This window comes from Nannobrachium achirus (genome assembly GCF_963921795.1).
Source record: "Nannobrachium achirus genome assembly, chromosome: 1".
Taxonomy (NCBI): domain Eukaryota; kingdom Metazoa; phylum Chordata; class Actinopteri; order Myctophiformes; family Myctophidae; genus Nannobrachium; species Nannobrachium achirus.
The window spans coordinates 86842953-86866877 of NC_137810.1; the positions used below are offsets into that span (position 1 = coordinate 86842953).

General features: G+C 43.0%; 2 protein-coding genes across 2 annotated transcripts; both read left to right on the top strand.

Annotated features, from left to right (window-relative positions):
- Positions 1-1264: 1264 nt before the first annotated feature.
- On the top strand, positions 1265-8582 carry LOC308290393 (complement C1q tumor necrosis factor-related protein 4-like; the record flags this gene model as incomplete). The annotated part of the gene is made up of 5 exons (XM_080732208.1): positions 1265-1433; positions 2775-2960; positions 4911-5104; positions 5618-5701; positions 8433-8582. 5 exons carry the CDS (start codon positions 1265-1267, stop codon positions 8580-8582), a joined length of 783 nt encoding a protein of 260 aa, XP_080588334.1.
- A 3822-nt stretch (positions 8583-12404) lies between these two features.
- Positions 12405-19464, top strand: LOC308285505 (complement C1q subcomponent subunit C-like). The gene is made up of 6 exons (XM_080726275.1): positions 12405-12525; positions 12777-12839; positions 12994-13147; positions 17304-17441; positions 18278-18410; positions 19284-19464. The coding sequence occupies exons 1-6, from the start codon at positions 12408-12410 to the stop codon at positions 19446-19448; spliced, it is 771 nt and encodes a 256-aa protein (XP_080582401.1). The 5' UTR covers positions 12405-12407; the 3' UTR covers positions 19449-19464.
- Positions 19465-23925: the final 4461 nt, after the last annotated feature.

Sequence of the window (23925 nt, forward strand, 5' to 3'; positions counted from 1 at the left end):
GGCACATAGGAGTAGAATCATTATTGTGCTGAATGATTATAAAGGCCTGGAAATTGGGTTAAATATTCTGGAACAGTTTTGGAAGTTCATGGGTAAAAATGTGTGGGAAGTGGGAACCATAGGGGTGGGAACCCTGGTTCTAACAGAACATAGACAGACACTGTAGTGACAACGGATTAACAAGAGGTGGCGCCAAACACACAAACAAGAACACCCAGAACAGCAGAGCAATTCAACAGCAAACCAAAAGAAAGACAACTTTAAATTAAACAAAAGATCAGGGACTTTATGGGTCCATGTGGTTCCATTTGTACACTTTGAGTTAATACATGGTAGATTGGATTCCTGGACAAAAACGTTATCACACTTTTAATTTAAACGTTTTAATTCACTGCTAGACACCATGAGCTGTCAAGTTTCACTTCCATGCTGACACTGCAGTGTGCGTGCGTGCGTGCGTGCGTGCGTGTGTGTGTGTGCGTGTGCATGCATGTGTTTGCATGGCAGAGAGAGAGAGAGAGAGAGAGAGAGAGAGAGAGAGAGAGAGAGAGAGAGAGAGAGAGAGAGAGAGAGAGTGTGTGTGTGTGTGTGTGTGTGTGTGTGTGTGTGTGTGTGTGTGTGTGTGTGTGTGTGTGTGTGTGTGTGTGTGTTCTGTTTCACCAAAGAAGACGGTCAAGATTCATCAGTCACGTCTTTGCTGAACACATTCTGGTAACATTTCTAATAATTACACAATTATTATGGAGCGTTAATGACCGATACAGTGTTGTTAATGATCAGTTTACTGCCAACATATTTACTCAAGTACTGTACTTTTTTCATATAGGCCTACAGTGCATGTATTGTACTTTTTAGTTCATAACACTTATTTGACGGCTTTGGTTACTGATAACTGCATGTTTTAGCATGTTATTATTAAATACCAAACATGAAGTGTTGAATTATGTATTTTCATAAGACATTAATGTGTTATTAATTACAATACAATAATATGAACTGGGGCATTCTGCATAATGACTTATATTTGGTAATTATGCGTTACAATGTATTTTTTCATTGTAGTATTGCTACTTTTACTCATGTAAAAAAAGGTTTTATAGAAGTAGTAATTCTCTTTTTTATTGTTGTCTTAGCACTCAAAATCCTCTAGTTAGGTTTTCTCTTTTTTGTCATAATTTTCTATATTACTTAATGCATGACAAATCATTTCTTGACATTGTGTAGCTTATCATTACTATTTCCATTATGATTGTGTTTAGAGGCCATGACAGGACGTTATTATTGGCCTGCTGCTCTGGCGGTGGGCATGGCTTTACTCCTGGCCGCCAGCCAATCACAGGACACGTGTGGAGGCCAAGATGGACGACCAGGAGAGGCGGGAGTGGCGGGGAGAAACGGCTGGCTGGGTCCCAAAGGAGAGAAAGGAGAGCCAGGTAAAACTCCTCTCCTCTCCTTTCCTCTCCCTACTCTCTCCTTCACTCTCTTCTCCTCTCCTCTCTCACTCTCCTCTCCTCTGTTGCCAATGCTTTTGTACTCCAAATTAAAGGACAGCTTTAGACTAAATAACTTCTACAGGGCAGAAACAGGGGCAGAAATGCCCCTGTTGTCCAGTTTCCCCAGCAGAACTCAGCAGCCCTCATAGCATAGAGTGGCCATGAGGGCCATCACTTTTACACTATTTGTTGTGGTCAAAAGTTTTTTCTTTCCATGAATGTGTTACTAGTTGTCAATACAAACACATCCATGCCTTGGTTGTCCCACATGAGCCGCCACAGTCTCATAAATCATGTTTTGGGGTGAGCATTCAGCACAACTGCCAATCAAAGTGACTCTACTTACTGGCCAATCACAGCAGGTATTTTCCGGGACTTGGCAAAACACATATCAGCATAACATCTGTTTAGCAGAGTGTGGCGGCTCGAGTGGGACAACGGTGTCCCAGTGGGACAACAATGTCCCACTCATGAAAAAATAAAATCACTTTTGACCGCAACAAATAGTTTAAAAGCGATAGGCTTATTGCGACCGTCATGTCACAGTTACTATCAAAACCTCCACCGGATGTCAGTCAGTCAGTCAGTCAGTCTGTCAGTCACACATCACATGTCACACTTTTGCCCTTCTCATATCTCCGCCACCGTTGCCTCAATCCATGCCAAACTTTGCACACAAACTCCTTGGCTGCCAAACCTCTACCTCCACCCCTCATTTCTCACATGGCCCTCTTCTAGCGCCACCATGAGGCTGATTCTTGCAAAACACATTTTTGGACACTGCTCCTACAAACTTTGCCCTAAAATCATGCAAATCGGTACACAGTATGTCTAGACTCATGTGATCAACATGGATCTGTCACATTCAGCGCCACCATCAGGCTGATTTTTACATGCGACCTGCCGGTCGCTTATCTCCCGATTTAGGGAGTCTTACTGGTGCTATGGGCTCCACTCTATGCTATGAGGGCTGCTGGTTTCTGCTGGGGAAACTTGAGCAACAGGGGCATTTTTGCCTAATAGACCCCAATCCCCATGGACAGTCATTTGGGATCAATATAAGGAGGAAAATAAGCCTAGATGTTGAGTTGTCCTTTAAGTTTGAACACAGGACTTTCGGTTGTAAAATAGTTATTTATTTTTACATTGTAGTTCGGTTGTAAAATAGTTATTTATTTTTACATTGTAGTTCGGTTGTAAAATAGTTATTTATTGTTACATTGTAGTGATTGACTTTTACTCAAGTGAAAAGCGCAGTAAATACGAGCATCCTTCCTCCAGCTGCCCCAGTGCATGCTGGTCCTGTGGCGGTGGATCCCGGCGCCCTCCTCAGACTGAAGGGGGAGCGCGGGACCCGAGGGTTTCCTGGAGAGCCCGGTCTGAAGGGTCTGTCGGGGGACTTGGGACCCGAGGGACTGCCTGGTCCGCCTGGACCCCCGGGAGCTGCTGGAGGAGCGGACAGACAAGGTACGTTCCAGCTGGGGTCAGGGGTGATCAAGGAGATAAAAAAACGAACTGCCCTCAAAATATTTAACCCAGGCCTGGAACCACTTATTAACCATTATGTTATGCTTTAACTATTAAAAAATTGCAGATATACAAGCTCACAGTGCTGCACCGAGTGCCACGTTGCGAGCTTGTAGATCTGCTATTTTTGAAAAAAAAATCATTGAATATATCTTTTTAGAAGTGAACATTTTTTATTCAAATATTTGCTTCTGGGGGGTCCCTGGAACAACATATTTTGAGATGGGGGTCCGTGGTCAAATACATGTAATAGTTTTAGGGGTCCTTGACATGAAAACATTTGAGAATCACTGATTTAGAAGAAGGATTTAGAAGACATCTATGAATCGAGGCAAAAAAAAAGAAAAAAAAAGATTTTTAAAAAATAGCAGATCTACAAGATCGCAGAGCGGCACTCGCTCGCAAATTAATCTCATATTTTGTATCTGACTATCTGTTCTAAAATCTACCTTAAACAGATATTAATAGTCATATCAACATGGGAGTAGACAAATTGCTTTATGCAAAGTTAATTATATTACAAATACTGTCCAGAAGAACAAACTTAACAACTTGAAAATATCTGTTTCCATTAGGACAGATTATAAAATAGTTTTTATATTAGGAATGTTATCACTTACACCCCAGCATCCCTATTCTGAGGGGAACATTCACCAAAAATAGCCAATCTACAAGCTCAAAACAAGACGTGTTGTGAGCTTGTAGAACCGCTATTTTTGATGAAGAACGTTGGTGTATGGAAAAATACCTCCAGTGTGTTTTACATAGCATAGAGGGTAAAGTCTAAAAGTTCTAACTGAAGTAATATTAATACATTCTAAATATTATCAAAGTATGTACAATGTATTGTACAATGTATGTACCGGTATATATGAGTTAAAAAGCCCCAGTTAAACAAGCCCAAAGGCTTTCTTGTGGTCTTTATCCTTTTAGTTGACCTTGTATTAGTGAACTGTAGTGTCCTGTACCTTTTTCCTATGCAAACTTCTGATAACGTATTCAATCAATCAATTCCAAGGCACCCTAGTTATGGATTTTGTATCTTTTTTTTTTTTCTCTCTCTTTTTTATTAGAGCTTCATGATATTTGTATAAAAAGGCCTAACCAGGGACTGGAGTCGCAAATTCGGCTTGGCTATCAACCCTATGCAACTTTAGGTGAACTATAACCCCCCGTAGGGAGATGCTGCTATATGCAGCCAAGTTGCCATGACAACAGACACTCACACAAACCACGTGTGCACGTGACCGCAACAAAATAAAGACCAGCATTTCACAATTGCCACATCCATTTTACAATAATGAGGAATGGAAACTGGACTAAAATGACTGTATCTGCCGTGTCTCTCATTAAACAAAGTACACAATAATTCAGCTGCATGGTCAGGTCAACCAAAGAGGCTAGCTCGCTACGCAGACACTCCACCGTCTTTAATTGCTTCTAATCAAAGGAACTTCAAGCGGTCATGATCTTTTGGCACTACCGGTGAACTATACTTAGCCCCCGGTAGGGAGATGCTGCTGTATGCAGTGTGTGGGTGACTGGATAATAATATTCTGTTTATAATGGTTGTAATGTTGAAAAGAAAATTATTACTATAATTAAATTGAAAGCTTGCTATGCCTACATATAAATAAATAATATAAAAATAATAAATACAACTTTTTACCAACTTTTCGACTATTACCAACATATTTAGCTTGCTGCTTAGCATAAATTATTTTTAAAAATATATTTTCGTGAATGGAAATGACTTGTTCCGTTACTCGGATTTAGTAGTTCCAGACTACTAGTAGGCTATATAGCATTCGGAGATTGTGGAATAGTTGTCTGCCTATGCGAGACTATACTAATATATTTACTTTGTTTCCCCTTGGTTCTCATACATAGGCTCCAGTCCTTCTCAGGCTCCTCAGTCGGCCTTCTCTGTGGTCAGGACGTTACCCTCCTACCCCGCCTACAACCAGCCAATCCTCTACCAGACCCAAGCCATCAACAGGCCTGGAGACATGAACATCGCCACCGGACACTTCACCTGCAGGGTGCCTGGAGTCTATTACTTTGTCTTCCACGCCATGTCCAAGGTAAGATCTTTAGGTCTACTGTTACTTATGTGTTATAATATAATGTGTCTAAAACCAAAGCCATCTCCTTTCTATGGGAAAAGTGAGTTTTACCTCACGAGCATCACAGTGTCTCTACAGCAGGGCTTCTCACAGTGGGTGCCGTGGCACCCTAGGGTGCAGTAATGCAAGTCCAGGGTGCCTCAGAGGTTTATCAATATTACTTCAGTTAAACCACTTACTTCAGTTTAAGTGAGTTGCACTGTACTTGAGTTATTTTCCCATACACAAACTCTCTTCACCAAATACAGCAGATCTACAAGCTCACAATGTTTCTTGTTGTGAGCTACTGTAGTAGATCATCTATTTTTGGTGAAGTGATTAAATGCCAAGTATAAAAGTAATGGAACATATTTTAAGTTTGTTACTTGAAGATTCTGGTGTGTGTGTGTGTGTGTGTGTGTGTGTGTGTGTGTGTGTGTGTGTGTGTGTGTGTGTGTGTGTGTGTGTGTGTGTGTGTGTGTGTGTGTGTAGGTCAGTATGTGTATACGTCTGAAGAGTGAGGCTCTGGATCGTGACCTGGGCTTCTGTGACTTCAACACCAGGAGAGACACACAGGTCAGAGTTCAACACACCATTTACTGTAGATCCTACTCAAGCCCCCAGAACCCTGGGGGGCGCTTTGAAGCAAAAAGTACATGGTGGCCGTTTGAGGTACTGCAGTTGGGTCTACTATTCATGAACCGTAATGAACGACGCGCGTTCATGAATTAGAGCCCGAGCGCGTCCATGAACACAAACTATGACGCAAAACGCGTCACAGAAGTCAAATAGTAGACCCACTACGTCACGTTTCAGAGGCGTTTCAAACGCGGAAGTACGCTTCATGCGCTGGGTGAGCAACTCAATGCAAGTGGACGGGCGGGGATATCAGTTGCCCTCTCTATTCTTATTATAACTCTATGATCCTACTTCTGTCTCCTGTCCCACATTAAGTCCTGCCCCACTATACTGTAATGTTTTAACCCATTGGTTCTCAACTTGTGGGTCGGGTCCCCAAATTATTTTGGGAGGTCCCACAGATGAATACCTTGATGTGCAACATTGTTTTCTAACTCAGCAGTAAACAGACCAACTACAAAGGCAGAGTGCAGTAACTACGTTTTTGGACACACAAACGTATTTGTGTATCCCAAAGGTCAAATTAGCCTTCATGATATTGGGGGATGAACAATTACCTCAAGAACAGATATACAATCAGTGTAATATCACTTATATGCCTATATCTCATTTGGCTGATCAGCTGTAACACTTTTAAACCCATTTTTTGATGAAATTTCTGTTCGTATACTGCACTCTGCCTTTGTAGGGCAGAGTAGTGTGTGCACATTTCTGAAGTGACAAAGGACTTTTAAGAACTTTTCAGACTTTTAAGAACTTTTCAGACTTTTAAGAACTTTTCAGACTTTTAAGACCTCTAATATTAGAGGCATAAATTGTGAAAATAGCACCGCCAGGTAGGGAGCGTGTCGCTGTTACTACATGTCATCTTTTCGACACCCGACTCTAACCCTCACCCTAACCCTAACCTCCGCGGGGTGAGTCGCTAACACTCCGGTCGAAATGATGGTCGTTCGAAAGAGCGCGATTTTCCCCGCCAGGTCGCCGTTACTATCAAAACCTCCACCGGCTGTCAGTCTGTCTGTCACATGTCACACTTTTGCCCTATTCATATCTTCGCTGCGTTGCCCCTATCCATGCCAAACTTTGCACACACACTCCTTGGCTGCCAAACCACAACCTCCACCCCTCATTTCTAACATGGCCCTCTTCTAGCGCCACCATGAGGCCGATTCTTGCAAAACACATTTTTGGACACTGCTCCTACAGATTTTGCCCTAAAATCACGCAAAGCGGTACACAGTATCTCTAAAGTCATGTCATCAACATGGATCTGTCCCATTTCCCATATTCCCTCCTGATTAGCTTCATTGCCTTCTAAAATTTGTGTATGCGACCTGGCAGTCACTTATCTCCCGATTAGGGAGTCTTACTGGTATAATCAGCTATGTTTAAATAGCCAAAGTATAGAATTATGCATTTTAGTTCAAATCTAAAATGACCCAGATACTTTTAACGGGTCATATAAAGACCCACCTGTTCTCCCTGGCTATTCTTTCTGTGTGAGGATGCCCCCCATGGTTCATGGCCACTCTGTCCTAGCCTGGCGGGGCCCGACGTCATACTGCGTTCACTCACTCATTCCTTCCACAGTATAACGTCTGGCCTTTGGCCTATTGGCAGCGTGAAAAGTGGGCGGGAGTACTTGCCTTGACAGACAGACTCCTCCAACCAATCAGCGTAGCCAAACATCTCTCAGCCAGTCGGAAGAACGGCAAACAAACACGTCTTTTCGGCCGATAAACTCCACTAGCGCATCCTCCGTGTTCCTTTTTAATTGTTGTAATTGATTCCAACTCTGAAATAACTGCACTTATTGCTTGTTTTATGGTTAGAGCGTTAACTGTTACACTTGTTGCATCGCGAGGGCAGCTATTGTTGTTTTGAAAATGCTGCAGCATGCATCTACGTCACCGTCTACACATGGACCAATCAGGGAAATCTTTTCACTTGTTGTCAGGAAAGACAGCTACGTTTGTTGTGCGGAAGCAGTCACTGATTGGCCCCGATCAGAAAATAATCATAATACTCGCTGCCAATACCTGGAAGTCCAGACGTTATACTGTGGAAGGAATGAGTGAGTGAACGCAGTATGACGTCGGGCCCCGCCAGGCTAACTCTGTCCTTCCACCTCAAGCAAAGTAATGTGGTCATCCTCGATTGGAATACGCTTTGGGTCAACGGATATTGTTTTTAAATGTTACAGAGCCGCCGCTAGGGTAGTGAGAGCTCTGCGGTCGCACAGGCCTCGCACCTGGGGGTCCTCGCGCTTTTTTTATATCAATGTTAACAGAAGGGGTGGGGATTTGGGTTTTGGCCATATCATTTTGGGGGTCCTTGACATGACAAAGTTTGAGAACCACTGAGCAATGTATGTTTTTTTTTCAGGTAACTGTTAGGATTTAGAAGACAGGCCTGTGTCAGCAGTTCCCAAACTTTGTCATGGCAAGGACCCCAAATATGTATTTGGCCACAGACCCCCACCTCAAAATATTTTGTTCCAGGGACCCCCAAGAAGCAAAGATTTTAGTTAAAAATGTTCACCCTGAATTTGGGTCTCGCTTCATGCTTGATGCACACTAGATGCATGCGGCCATGACTGATGATGATGATGGTGATGATGATGATGATGATGATGATGATGATTCTGGTGGTGATGTCATTGCAGGTGCTGTCAGGGGGCGTGGTCTTGGAGTTGACCCAGAATCAGAAGGTGTGGCTCGAGGCTTTCAAAGACGAGAAAGGCCAAACAGATTCACACAGAACAGACACCCTGGAGAAGGAGATAATCTTCAACGGGTTCCTTGTCCTCCCCTGAAAGCAACCAATCAATGGCGTCCTTGTCGTCTGAAAGCAACCAATCAATGGCTTCCTTGATTAATTAATCATCACATCAATACAAATATTGCTATTGCACCAGCGTTATATTACATTACATGTTACTCCAATTTCATTTTGTATTTACGAATATTGAATATTAAAGGCTTGACAATTAAATCAATGAAATGTGTGTGATGACTTTCTTATTTTAAGCTGCTGGTCTCAGACACACGTCCATTTCAATTATGCTTTTAGATTTACATTATATTACATTATATGAAGCAAACGTTAAGAAGTCATTCTTGAACATGGACATGATTTGATTTACAACAGGGGTTGACACTAAGGTCTCAGAGGCACTTGTCCGTGGGCAAGTACAGATAATTTTCTACTTGCCCAAAAGTCAAGCCCACTTGCCCGAAAAGTAAATCGCCCATTAGAAAATGATAAGTAAAATGTAACACTTTATTTAAAGATGTCAACCTCAATCTTAAAAACTACATAGTTATGATATATATGACTATGGGTTCACACCTATTTTATATGTTTAAGTGTAGCAACAGTGAAAACAGCACATTATAGGTTAACAGTGCTCTTATTTTACATTCCACAGACCAGCAGACAGAGTGCTCTGTCCACGTTCAGGTGTTTAGTCAGATATCTGGTGGTGTGTTTATAGACGGTTGTTGCGTTCCCTCTCAAATGAGCATTTGCTCGGTCGGGCAACCTGAAAGCAAACTCCACCTGCCCGAAGGTTTTATTTACCTGCCGGGGGCAGGTGGGCAAGCCTTAGTGTCAATGCTTGTACAATCTAGTGTGTAATAGGCTCTATGCATATACGCCATTTTGTTCTACTTCCGGGTGTCTTTCGACTTCCTTCACAGGTGTTACCGATGATACTAATGAAGGGTCTGTTCCATTCTGGTCAAACAGAGTCAGGGTGCTGATATTGTGCATGTTGGCTCACTGGAAACACTCTGCTACAAGACCCACTGTGCAATAAATCAAACAGAGCCTTAATTAGTATCATCAGTAACACCTGTGAAGGAAGTCGAAAGACACCCGGAAGTAGAACAAAATGGCGTATATGCATAGAGCCTATTGTCTCCACCAGCCGAAGGCAGGGGGAGAGTATGTTTTCGCCCCTGTCCGTCCATCCGTCCGTGCGTCCGTCCGTCCGTGCGTCGGTCCTCCGAGTTTGTTACCAGCTAATCTCCGGCGCCGTTGGCCCGGTCGCTGCCAAAATGAGCACACGCACTCCCTGGATGCCAATTCAAAACCTCTGCCCCACATTTTTCAAATGGCCCTGTTCTAGCGCCACCATGAGGCTGATGTTTGCAAAACACATTTCTGTACACTACTCCTACAGATTTTGTCCAAATATCACACAAATCAGTAGTATCTCGACAGTCATGTTATCGACACGTATCTGTCTGATTGTCCATATTCCATCCTGATTGGCTGATATTGGCTTTCAAAGTTTGTAAATTAACATGCAATTAACATGAAATTGCGCACACACGTTCCCGAGGAAGAAATGCCACTTCATATTTTTTAAATCAGCCTCATGGTGGCGCTATAACAGGCCGATTCGTGGTTTTACCTATAACTCCACCGATCAGTTTCAAACTTTGTAAGCGCACTCCCTGGATGCCAATTCAGAACCTCTGCCCCACATTTTTCACATGGGCCTGTTCTAGCGCAACCAGGAGGCCAATTTGTGCAAAACTACCTGTTGGCCAGTACTCCTACAGATTTTGTCCAAAAATCACGCAAATCGGTAGACAGTATCTCTACAGTCATGTGATCGACATGGATATGTCTGATTGTCCATATTCCATCCTGATTGGCTGAGATTGGCTTTCAAAGTTTGTAAGATTGGTCCGTTTTGGACAAAATGCCTCAAATCACGAATGCAGAGTGCAATTAACATGAAATCGCAGACACACGTTCCCACTAGGCCGAGGAAGAAATGCCACTTCAAATTTTTTAAATCACCCTTATGGTTGCGCTATAACAGGCAAATTTGTGGTTTTACCTATAACTCCACCGATCAGTTTCAAACTTTGTAAGTGCACTCCCTATAGGCCAAGGAAAATCCCTTTTCTTGCATTTTTCACATCAGCTTTTTATAGCGCCACCAGGAGGCCGACTTATGTAAGACACATTTTTGGATATTACTCCTTCAGATTTTACCCAAAATTAACACACATCAGTACACATTATCTCTACAGTCAAATGATCAAGACGGATCTGTCCCATATTAAATATTCCATCCTGATTGGCTAAGATTGGCCTCCAAACTTTGCAGGATTGATCCGTTTCGAACAAAATGCCTCAAACACAGCGTGCAAATGTAATGAAATTGTGCACGCACATTTGCAAAAGGCCAAGGAAGAAATTACACAACAAAATGTTCAAATCAGCCTCATGGTGGCGCCATGAAAGGTCTAAGATTGGTGAAGAACACATGCCACCCTTTTTACATTGGCCTGTTATAGCACCACCAGGACGCAAGGATACCTGTGCTCGGAAGAGAACTTCTTCTAGTTCAAAATATAAAAAAAAAAAAAAAACATTTCCAAAAAAGCAAAATATCTAAGAAAAATGTAAGAATTTCCATACATTACTAGAACACAAGGTATGTTTAAGGAGTAGTGAAAATAGACGATCTACAAGATCACAACATGGCGCGAAGAAAAACTTTCTGAGCTTTTAGATCTGGTATTTTCACTAGTTTGGGTCCTGGGAACCACTGTGGAGTAACGTTAACTCCATACACAGTACAAAACTATGGCACCACCTCTAAGTTTTCAAATAATCGTTGTGGAGTAAAAAGTAACGATAGGCCTGTTTGCCTCTGTGATGTAGTGGAGTGGAAGTAAACGTATTGAAATTTGGAAATACTCCAATAAAGTAAAATAAATAAATAAATAAATAAATAAAAAGTGTACTTAAGTACAGTACTTGAGTAAATGTACTCAGTTACTTTACACCACTGTTTTATCACGTGTTGCTGAGTCTGCTGTTCATTGATACTTCTGCTTTCTATCTCTCTCTGCCTCTCCCTCTTTCTCTCTCTCTCTCTCTCTCTCTCTCTCTCTCTCTCTCTCTCTCTCTCTCTCTCTCTCTCTCTCCCTCCACTTCAGTTCAGTCCAGACACAGCTCTTGGTCTTAACAGTCTTCTTGCAGGTATGTCAATAACTTCATATTGTTGCTTATTTAAGAGTTAAAACCCTAACATAACAGATTTGTTTTTGTTATATCCATTCTGCTCAAACAGAGTCAGTGTTACCAATACTAATGAAGGCTCTGTTTCCATTCTGCTCAAACAGTGTCAGTGTTACCAATGATACTAATGAAGGCTCAGTTCCATTCTGCTCAAACAGAGTCAGGGTGCTGATATTGTGCATGTTGGCACTGGAAACTCTCTGCTACACCAGTGTGTCTCAAAAGTGTGGTCCAGGGACCCTCATGGTTCCTTGAGGGGGTTTCAAATGGACCCTTACGGGTCTGTAACTCTGAGCGTATACAAATGGAACCATTTGGTTCCATTTGCACGCTCACAGAGTAATGAGTCACTTCTACTTGTGTAGCAGTGACTCACTGTCTCAGCCTGAGGACTTAAAAGTCTAATATCTCCATTTATTTTAGTGACACCTGAAAACCACTCCCACTGCTATGGCCTATTCCTAGTGATTGTCAGGGTGGGGGGTCCACAGTCAGTCTGGTCATTTATATGGTATAAATATAATGGAGACTTCCTCTCTTTTCTTTTCTTGTCTTCTCTTTTATCTTCTGTCCTCTGTGTCTCCAGGTAACCATGGTAACCATGGTCCATCGTTACGTCGTCGTGATAACGGGTGCTTTGATCTCATTGGCTGCCTCTCCGTCAGTCGCCATGGAGACCTGCACCTTTACAGGGACACCTGGACTGCCAGGTGAGTGTGTGTGTGTGTGTGTGTGTGTGTGTGTGTTTGTGTGTGTGTGTGTGTGTGTGTGTGTGTGTGTGTGTGTGTGTGTGTGTGTGTGTGTGTGTGTGTGTGTATGTACGTACAGTATGTCATGTGTTCGTACTTTTTTATGTCTATATTCTTATCTCTATTCTATTCGTCTGTCTATCTTTCTGTCTGTCTGTCTGTCTGTCTGTCTGTCTGTCTGTCTGTCTGTCTGTCTGTCTGTCTGTCTGCAGGTATCCCAGGGATACCGGGGAGAGATGGACGCGATGGAGTGAAAGGAGACAAAGGAGGTCCAGGTACAAACACCCCCCCCCCCCACACACACACACACACACACACACACACACACACACACACACACACACACACACACACACACACACACACACACACACACACACCTCTCCAATACCTTTAGCCAGAGCCGTTGTTGTTTCTCCTCCTGACCAGGGGTGGCAGCGCAGGCCAGCCTGGCTCCACAGAGAGGACAGAAAGGGGTGCAGGGATCCCCTGGACCTGCAGGCAAACAGGGTCCCAGTGGAGAGCGAGGACCCCAGGGACCCCCTGGAGAGCCTGGTCCTGCTGGGGAGGCATTGCTGTCCGGGTAATGAGCAAGGCACTGGATTGATTGAATACTTTATTAGTCATAAATGTACATGGAGGTACAGTCATACGTTAAGGATAACACAATACTTTATTAGTCATAAATGTAAACAGAGGTACAGTCAGACATTAAGGCTAAAAGGATAACACAAAGAAGTCCAGAGGACTTGTTCCCATTGTTGTCCTGTGTATTCAATTCATCATCATAGCAAAAACAATCAACACAATAATCCACAGTGATGGGCAAGCTACTTGGAAAATGTAGTAAGCTAAGCTACAAGCTACTCTTGATGAAATATAGCTTAAGCTACAACGAAGCTACCCACAGAAAATGTAGCAAAGCAAGCTACAAGCTACACGGCAAAAGTAGCTAACTACAACAAAGCTACTTTTTTTTTTTTTTTTTTTAATCAACTTCATGATCAAGTGCAACTTTCCACCAAACAAATAGTCAGGCAAAAATGCTCAGTTCAATTGATTATTATAAAACTGGAAAAAAAGCCCTCATGTCTGGCTTTTTGTTTCATCCTTTCATTTACTTTTTAAATTAAATGTGTACCTTTTCAGGCTGTGACCCCCCAAAAAATCCTATTTGAACTTGGGACCCCACCCTGACAAGCAATTGGAATTAGGAGTTGAGGCATTACATTTAGTTTCACTCTGTTCCACCGATAAATATTGTGAAAATAGCAGATCTACAAGCTCACAACACCTCGGAACACAAGGCGTTTCGAGCTTGTAGATCTGCCATTTTCACAAGTTGTGCCTCTTTTACTATATTGTCAAATTGGCCAATGTTTGACCAGTTTTTATAGTTGCTAACTTTTGATGCAGTTTTGGTATTTTATTTATAATTTTATTAAAAATGTCTAAAAGGTCCTTAAATTGCCACTTCACTGTCATTAGTTAGCTGTGGACAAAAGAGTGCCCTGATCTGTGTGCTGTCGAAACAGCTGATAAGATGGATGGATGGATGGATAATCTTTATGCTGATAAACAGACAGACAGACAGACAGACAGACAGACAGACAGACAGACAGACAGACAGACAGTCATTCAGTCAGTCAGTCAGTCAGTCAGTCAGTCAGTCAGTCTGTCAGTATTGTAACATTCTCATTTGAATTGATTCATGTTATACAATTCATTTTGTACTGTAGTGCAGATAGATGGTGAGTTGAGTGTAACGTTCTACTTTGACTACTTCGGACCAGTGGTGTAAAGTAAAGTAGATTTACTGTCTGTAGGCCTACTTACACTAAGTACAATTTTGAGGTTTCTGTACTTTACTTGAGTATTTCCAGAGTATTTCCAGTTTTCAGTACTTTTACTTCTACTCACTACATCTCAAATCCAAATATTGTACTTTTACTCTACTACAATTATTTGAAAACTTTAGTTACTAGTTAGTTTACAGCTATGAAAGATTATATTATAAAATATAGACTACATTATTCCACTTTAGCCCTATTTTATACCTTCCTTGGCTATTTTCAAACATTTAGTAGCCTACTTTTACTTTTGGTACTTTAAGTAGACCTACATTTTGATGCCAATACTTTCATACTTTTACTCAAGTACATTTTGAATTCTGGACATTCGCTTGTAATGGGGTAGGGGAGAGCGGGGTAAACTGAGACACCGGGTAAACTGAGACACTCCATTTATCTTGGCAATGGAACACATTTGTGGTCATGTGACCATTATATTTTCAAGCCCCTTAAATTTCCCACTTGCCATGAAAAGAGAGACCTGATAGTGCTGTAGAAAACATGATTTTTTCACACAAATGTGTTTTTTGCAGGTAAAAGTACATTTTCTTGCTGTCAACATAATCAGCTGTTGTGTCAAAGCAAATTGATGCAGGGAGAACATTTTATATCATACATGTTGATGAACTACCAACTTATAAATCCATGTGATAGATGCTAGCTGAAGATTACCCTGAATTGATAAAAAACATCCCTTTTCCCAAAATGTGGCTGTGGGGTAAAGTGAGACAATTGCTTCGGGGTAAAGTGAGACACTATCTCACATTATCCCAACATGATAGACAGGGAAAAAGCTGTAAAAACCTGGTTAAAGGCTGTAACAAACTAGTCTCAGTTGATTCTTATGTATTTTCCCCTGTAGAATCCATTTCTGATATATATTTCTTTGTATTGTGCATAATTAATGAGATAATTAGCATATTTGACTAGATTTGACTAAAATATGCAAATTATTTCATTAGTTATGCACAATACAACAATATACTTTGCAGAAATAGATTCTACAGGACAAATGACATAAGGATCAACTGAGGAAAGTTTGGTAAACCCTTCTATCAATTTTTTATAGGGTTTTTAGTTTTTTCCTTCTGCCCATGTGTCACATTATTTTACACATGGGTGGAAATGACAGGACAAAGCCTATTAAAAGAATGTCTGCTATGTACATTTTTGTATTGCGCATATTTAACCCGGTTAACCGGGTTTTTGTGTTTTTATGGTAGTTTTAAAGTGAAAAAAGTGAGTGAATCACTTTACCCCGTTGATTTCTCTGGTCTGTCTCAGTTTACCCCAGTCTTGGGGTAAACTGAGACACAAGACCACTTTTTTTTTAAAACAATCATATTTTCTCTGCCTTTTGTCTTGAATATGTTCTGATATCTTCCATTGTTAGGAAACATCCCAAATTACTGGGAAATGTGTACATTTTTACTGATATATCTTTTAGTTCGCCTAGAGGGGAGCAAATGTAAAAAGTGTCTCAGTTTACCCCGCTCTCCCCTACATCTACAGCGAAGTATTGATACTTTTACTAAGTACAAATTGTGAGTACTTTTTCCATCTCTGCTTTAGACAGAACAGAACCTTTAGCACTAATTTAGCAGGTCACACAATGGATCAGATATGCATCCAGCCGATGGCTCATTCTTATGTTAATTCACGTCATTGAGACACGCTTTTTAAACGAGGTGCGAATGGTAGTTTTTGATCGATATGCGAGGCATGTCCAGTCCGAGTCCGACGTTCCATGCACTCTATCATGCAGTGCGCACCGGGTGCGGTGTCCCCTTCACTGTTTCACCCGCATTTGGTTAAAGTTATAACGAGTGAAGTTCTAACATTGCAAACGTTGCAAATAACTTTAGTTTCACTGTGTAGGTTTAGTTCCATGTCCCCTCCGTCTCTCCGTGTCTCTCTCTGTGTGCAGTGAGTGCACCGGTGCAGACAGAGAGCAGTGACTTCTTGCTATTGGGGAGGAGCCATGGAAGCAAGGGTAGATCTTCAAGCAAACACCCTGCCGAGCCGAGACACGTTGATAGCTTGTAGATCTGTCCTTTTTTGCAAATGACACCGCTGTACTATAGAAGTATAAAACGAGCTGTGTTTCATGTGCACAGGCGCTGTACCATGGCTTTTCTCCGGGGATTTTTCTTTTCTCTTTTGCCCACAACCTTTATTAGTAACATGTAGCGTTTGGTGGACGCTACGTCACTACTGGGGTCTAAAAATAGCTCCGCTACGCTAAAAGCTATTTGGTTCAAAACGAGCGGCGCTACCGTGATGCTACTGAAAAATGTAGTTAAGCTATGTAGCGTCGCTACTTGTAGCTCGCTACTGCCCATCACTGATAATCCATATACTGAGCCATAACTGAGTTTTTATGTGGTGTCATTACTTCGACTACGGGAGGGTCACCAGCGTCAGCAGGTTAGCGTTTGGGTTAGGTTTATTCATAGAGGTTAACATTCACCAGCGTCGTCAGGTTAGCATTTACCCAGGTTAACATTCACCCGTGTCGAAATACTGGGACGTAGAACACATGTTATGTTGAAATATCGAAACGCACCTTTTTTATGTAGCAGCTATAAAGCTGCTGAACAAAACCTAAGTCTGTCCCCTGTGCTAAACTGAATTGCATTTTATTGACACTTTTAATGACTTTAAAGCAAAATTACCTGGTAATTACTGTACTGTAAAAGGAAAACCCTTCCTTTTACGCCTACTATGCATAGGATATCATCAATAACAAAAGGGAAAAAAGCCGTCATAAAGAAAAAGCAGAAAGAAAAGAAAAGAAAGGGAAATATAAAAATGATGAAATTATATGACCATTTGAGAACAAGCAGTTGCATGATGTCACCTTCTTAAACTATGTACTGTATGTTCCAGTGCCTCTGTGCAGAAGCATTCAGCCTTCAGCGTGGCCAGGGGGACTGCAGACTACCCTGCCAAAAACACACCCATCCGCTTCCTGTCTGTCATCACCAACATCAACGATGACTATCACCTGGACACTGGGAGATTCAGGTATCTGCCTGTCTGTCAGGATAGTAAGGTTATTTTTTACCAAAAAATCAAATCATCGGTTCGAAGTGGAGTGGTGAATTTGAGCAGCTATACCCTGTGTGTGTGTGTGTGTGTGTGTGTGTGTGTGTGTGTGTGTGTGTGTGTGTGTGTGTGTGTGTGTGTGTGTGTGTGTGTCTAGGCTGTGCAGCAGTGGCCTTCTCAATCTGTTCCTGTTTGTATAGTTTAAAAATCCGGCTACGCAACGTTGTACTAATTAAACATAACTCTGGCCACACACCGTTGTACTAATGAAACATAACTCTGGCCACACACCGTTGTACTAATGAAACATAACTCACTTGGTAAAAGTTTATCCTAACAGGGACAGACAAACAGAGAGAGGAGCCGGTTTTCACCGCTTCACCAATGTGTTTCTAGAGGTGTGTACTAAATGTTGAAATTGACATGCTATAAATTAACGGATTATATTAAGCCTTAAATGGTTCCGCCGCCGTGCAGAACCGTTTTTAACAGTCGATATTTTTTCACATGCGCACGTGCACATGGGACCTCCCGGAAATGCTGATCTCCAAGTTGGGATGTCTGAAATAGGTTGGGTGTGGAGGGGAAAAAAGCAGACCAAGTACCGAGTGATAGGTCAAGTTTACAAAGTATTGAAAATTTAAGTGATTAAATGTCTAAAAAAAAACATGAATCCAACATTGACTGATGACAGTGCTGTCAAACAAGTCAACACAGTTGTATACAACATGTAGAGGGTCCCTGCTTCATCTGTCTCTCAGCTAAGGGGTCCTTGGCCTGAAAATGTTGATGATGGTGATATTTTAACCCTCTAGGTGCAGTGTACCAGGGACATACTACTTTGTGTTCCATGCGTCTGCTGCCAGCAGGTTGTGTGTGATGATGAGGCTGGATGATATGCCCTACACCGCCTTCTGTGACCAGCTGGACAACGGCAACACACGACAGGTAGCACACAGACTGACAGACAGACAGACAGACAGACAGACAGACAGACAGACAGACAGACAGACAGAGACAGACAGACAGACAGACAGACAGACAGACAGACAGAGACAGACAGACAGACAGACAGACAGACAGACAGACAGACAGACAGACAGAGACAGACAGAGACAGACAGACAGACAGACAGACAGACAGACAGACAGACAGACAGACAGACAGGCAGGCAGGCAGGCAGGCAGGCAGGCAGGCAGGCAGACCCACTTGAAAATAAATTCCGTCCTCGTCCCTTTTATGCCCATATATGGAGATCCCTGATGTCATCAATGTTAAGCCCATATCTGGGAATGCCCAAACTGTATACAGTATGCACATATTGTGTCGTTCTCTGTTGTTTCAGCTTCTCGCCCTTAGGGCGTCTTACTGGTAATAATTGTGACCGCAGGGAGCAAGTTTACTTTGAGAAACAGCACAGCTTGTGGTTGTCTGGACATGTACAACTTTTCTTTTACGATCTATGGGTTTGTCGCTCTGACATCATGCTCTGATGTCACTGTGATGTCTGGGGAAACACTCTTAACAGTCTTTTTTTGTTGATACACCTGACACTGTGGTTCCCCTGGCACATCACTGTGACATCACAGGTGACATCATAGTGATATCAGATACTCAGAGCAGGGATCTCCATATATGGGCATAAAAGGGATTATGTTAGGGATCTCCATATATGGGCATAAAAGGGATTGTATCCCAGATGATGCCCTGTTAGGAGAACCACACTAACAGAATCCATATATGACCAAGACAGATGGCCAAGACAGATGTCGCTTTTCGTCCTTAGGCGTCTTACTGTTGTTCTAATGTATATTTCTCTAGGTGTTTTCAGGAGGTGCGTTCCTCTACATGGTGCCGGGTCAGGAGGTGTGGCTGGAGACCAACACCTATCGAGGCCTGACGGGAACCCTGGGAGGAGACAGCGTGTTCTCTGGCTTCCTGCTGCACGCCCACACCGTGCTGAAACCCACCGTCCCCCCCTACTGACCACACCATGCTGAAACCCACTGACCACACCATGCTGAAACCCACTGACCACACCATGCTGAAACCCACCGTCCCCCCCTACTGACCACACCATGCTGAAACCCACCGTCCCCCCCCACTGACCACACCATGCTGAAACCCACCGTCCCCCCCACTGACCACACCATGCTGAAACCCACCGTCCCCCCCTACTGACCACACCGTGCTGAAACCCACTGACCCCCCCACTGACCACACCATGCTGAAACCCACCGTCCCCCCCTACTGACCACACCATGCTGAAACCCACCGTCCCCCCCCACTGACCACCACACCATGCTGAAACCCACCGTCCCCCCCCACTGACCACACCATGCTGAAACCCACCGTCCCCCCCCTACTGACCACACCGTGCTGAAACCCACTGACCCCCCCTACTGACCACACCGTGCTGAAACCCACTGACCACACCATGCTGAAACCCACTGACCACCCCCCCCACTGACCACACCGTTGCTGAAACCCACCGTCCCCACCCACTGACCACACCATGCTGAAACCCACTGACCACACCGTGCTGAAACACACTGACCCCCCCCCACTGACCACACCATGCTGAAACCCACCGTCCCCCCCCCACTGACCACACCGTGCTGAAACCCACTGACCCCCCCCCACTGACCACACCGTGCTGAAACCCACTGTCCCCCCCCACTGACCACACCGTGCTGAAACCCACCGCCCCCCCCCCCCCCCCCCCCCCCCCCCCCCCCCCCCCCCCCCCCCCCCCCCCCCCACTGACCACACCATGCTGAAACCCACCGCCCCCACCCACTGACCACACCATGCTGAAACCCACCGTCCCCCCCCCCCCCCCCACTGACCACACCATGCTGAAACCCACCGTCCCCACCCACTGACCAACACACTCATTAAAGGAGTAGTTCACCCCCAAAATGACCTGTTTTCTATTGATTACTCACGCCATGGAGACTTGAGTTCAATAATATTTTTTCGTTTTTTGTAGCATCCTAAGACAAAAAAAATATTATAATAAATTTACCCTGATGGTTTCCCCATCCAGTGCCATGCTTTTGCGTCCCCATCCAGAATGGGGGTACATTTACTATAATCAAATTGTTTTCTTAGGAATGCAACAAATACAAAAAAATATTATTGAACTCAAGTCTCTGTGGCATGAGTAATCAATAGAAAGAAAAGGTCATTTTGGGGGTGAACTACTCCTTTAACACAGTGATTCTCAAAACCTTTCATAACTTTTTTTTTTCGTTTTCTTTGAAGGACCGAAAACGTTGCATAATAGAAGTGTTTTTTTTTTTTTTTTTTTTCCGCAATCGTTAGTGCACTGTACATTTTATGCATTGTTTAGAGCAGTGGTTCTCAACCTGTGGGTCGGGACCCCCAGGGGGTCCTCAAATTATTTTGGGGGGTCCCCAAAGCTTAATCTGAAACATTGTTTTCTCACTCAACAGTAAACAAACCAACACACAGTGTAAGTGTATAGAGGGTATCTGCATATTTCTAAATTGACAATTTAAAGACTTTTAAGACCCTTTTAATACATCTAAATGAATAAAATATAACATTGGCCATATATTGTCAAATATTACAGTCATAAATTGTGAAAATAGCCGATCTACATGCTCCCAATTGAAACCTTTCAAACTGTGAACTCTAGAATAACACGTCGTTTCAAGACAATTAGGACAAATATGAGGAATAAAAGAGACATTTCTGAATGAATGTTATGCTTTCTGGTGGATCTTTGCTGAATATTGTTGTGATTCATACTGTTTCTACTGTGTTTATGATCTAATAAACCTAATAAACTGTGTTTATCATCTAATATAAACCTAATAAACTTTACTCAGTCATTCAGCTGTTCTGTCTTACTTTACACGCACGCACAAAAATAAATATAGAAAAAACACATGCTGACTGGGTTGTGCTGATAGGCTATTTCAGTTCTGACCACAAGTTGACCAATGCTAGGCTATTAAGCCCTCATTTTTGGATTCGATAGATGAAGAGTACATTTGGTTCCATGTTGTGATTGAATGAGTTGCAGTATTTTCTTCGGACAGTATTTCATTTTTGACTTTTCTTTAATCAATCATTCATTGATGGGCATGTTTCTCTGTATCCCTTTTCTTTGTAGAAGGAGGAATATATATATATATTGTGGAGACTGAACCCAAACCAAGGCACAAGAGAGCAAAGACAGTGTTGCCAACTCGGGCATTTATTGAACAGTTCTTATTTTACAACAGCATTGTAATGCAACGTAACATGAATGAACAACATAAATGTGAATAACTGAAATTGTCTTTTAATAAATCAACACAAGGTTTTCCCCGGACGGGGCTGTCGTTTCTCCTCTTCGTGGGGGGGCCAGGGGGGGTAGGTAAGAGTTACTTTAAAGGGGTTTCCCTCCACAGGAAACAGGCCAGTATAATTCCAGTGTATAGTCTCTCTTCCCCACAGGCGCTAGGCGCGTATAGTTCCTCTCTACAGGTGACAGGTAAAGTATTTCTTTCCCATAGGTAATAGGTGAGTATAGTTCTTTTCCACAGGTGACAGGTAATAGGTGAGTATAGTTCTTTTCCACAGGTGACAGGTAATAGGTGAGTAGGTGCCCGCTCTTACACAAATCCGTCTAATTCTCTATCTTCTAAATAAAATGAACACGGGGTATAATGGGCCTGGGGCCAGAGAATTTCCGGATACTAGTATGGTTTTAAGGGAAGTGAGATATACTCAACAAAATAGGAATAGGGGTGGCTCGCTGGGGGTCCGGAAGGTAAGGCTGTGGTCTCCTTTTCCAGGTCCTTCTCCTCAGCTCGCCGAGTACACACTCTCCAGTGATAGGTACACACTCCACAGTGAGTCAGGTTTGCGCTCCTCATTGATCCAGGTACACACTCCTCAGTGTCAGTCCGCTCCCAGTCCATGCCTAGAAGTAATGAGTAGAAGGAACATTACTATAATGCACTTTACACAGTAACATGCGGTGGAGAGGGAAATATGGTGGCTCTTACCGCCTGTCTGCCCATGATCAGCTTGTCAGAGACTCCCAGCACAGACTGAAGGGGAGAGCGAGCTCAGTACTTATGCACCCCAGTGTTGGGTGGGGCCCACAGGTGCATACGCTTGTGCCTGATGAAGCGTGTGGGCCGGCAGGTAACGCCCGTCAATCACTTGGCCCACACAGTGTGTTGGTCTGCTAGGGCTCGCTCTCCCATCCAGGGTGCGCTTCTTTGACATGCAGGGCCTACCTGGCGGGCGGTGTCCGAACGAACCACCACAATATATATATATATATATATATATATATATATATATATATATATATATACACACATATATATATACAGTATATATATATATATATGAGGCGTTTTGTGCTTGTAGATCGGCTATTTTCACTAGTTTAAATCATTTTTTAAATGATAAATCCAAAACGAACCATTTTGGACATACAAGGTTTCCACCCGACAACGACAACACACACACACACACACACACACACACACACACACACACACACACACACACACACACACACACACACACACACACACACACACAGAGAGAGAGAGAGAGAGAGAGAGAGAGAGAGAGAGAGAGAGAGAGAGAGAGACACAGACACAGAGAGAGAGAGAGAGAGAGAGAGAGAGAGAGAGAGAGACACAGACACAGAGAGAGAGAGAGAGAGAGAGAGAGAGAGAGAGAGAGAGAGAGAGAGAGAGACATTGGGACAAAGCGACTGCAGAGAGAGTACAACACAACCACATCTTCCTCAAGCAGCTTCATCTTTTCTAAGGTTCCCCTGGCGTCTCCATGGTGACCGGGGACAAACAGTGTCAGGGAGGAACATTGAACCCTGGGAAAAAGAGAAACAAACCCTGTCTTTCCCAGCATGTTTCATATAAATAGCTCTAAATGTGATGATGTTGATAATTCTCCTCCATGTCCGTCCCCACTTCCTGTTCTGAGCTCTTTCACTTCCTCCGGTCATTTTTGATATGGCTTCATAATAACGACCTTTGCAAGGACGTGCAGAGAATGTTAGAGAGGCAGGGGCTGACATTTCTAAAAGGGCCTTTTGGTGAAAACATCGAAAATAGCCGACCTCCAAGCTCACAAGCTCACGAACCCTGTGAGCTTGGAGGTCGGCTATTTTCCGTACTATGAACTAAAGCATAATCAAGTCAATACTGGAGATGTGTCGCATGGCATGTATTTCTACACAGAGAGGGCAATTCTTTCAACATAAGATGCTGCATTCAAGTTCAGGAGAGTTTGAACAAGGCAATTCTGAATGCTGCCTTCATGGAAAGAGGGAATTTTCATTTCTTTCACCAAAGTAAAAACTGCATTCATGGTCTGGAGAGGGCACTTTTTACAGACGGATAAAAGGGCAGGGGCTTCAAGCCCTGTTTGATGTCTATGTGTGCACATGCCTGGACCTTTGTGT

What these genes read in the sequence shown, in the direction of transcription:
- LOC308285505 (XM_080726275.1), top strand. Translation starts at nt 12,408, where the DNA reads ATGGTAACCATGGTCCATCGTTACGTCGTCGTGATAACGGGTGCTTTG. An exon ending in GGGGAGGCATTGCTGTCCGG is followed by an intron (nt 13,148 to 17,303) that starts GTAATGAGCAAG and finishes TGTATGTTCCAG; the next exon opens with TGCCTCTGTGCAGAAGCATT. An exon ending in CTGGACACTGGGAGATTCAG is followed by an intron (nt 17,442 to 18,277) that starts GTATCTGCCTGT and finishes TTAACCCTCTAG; the next exon opens with GTGCAGTGTACCAGGGACAT.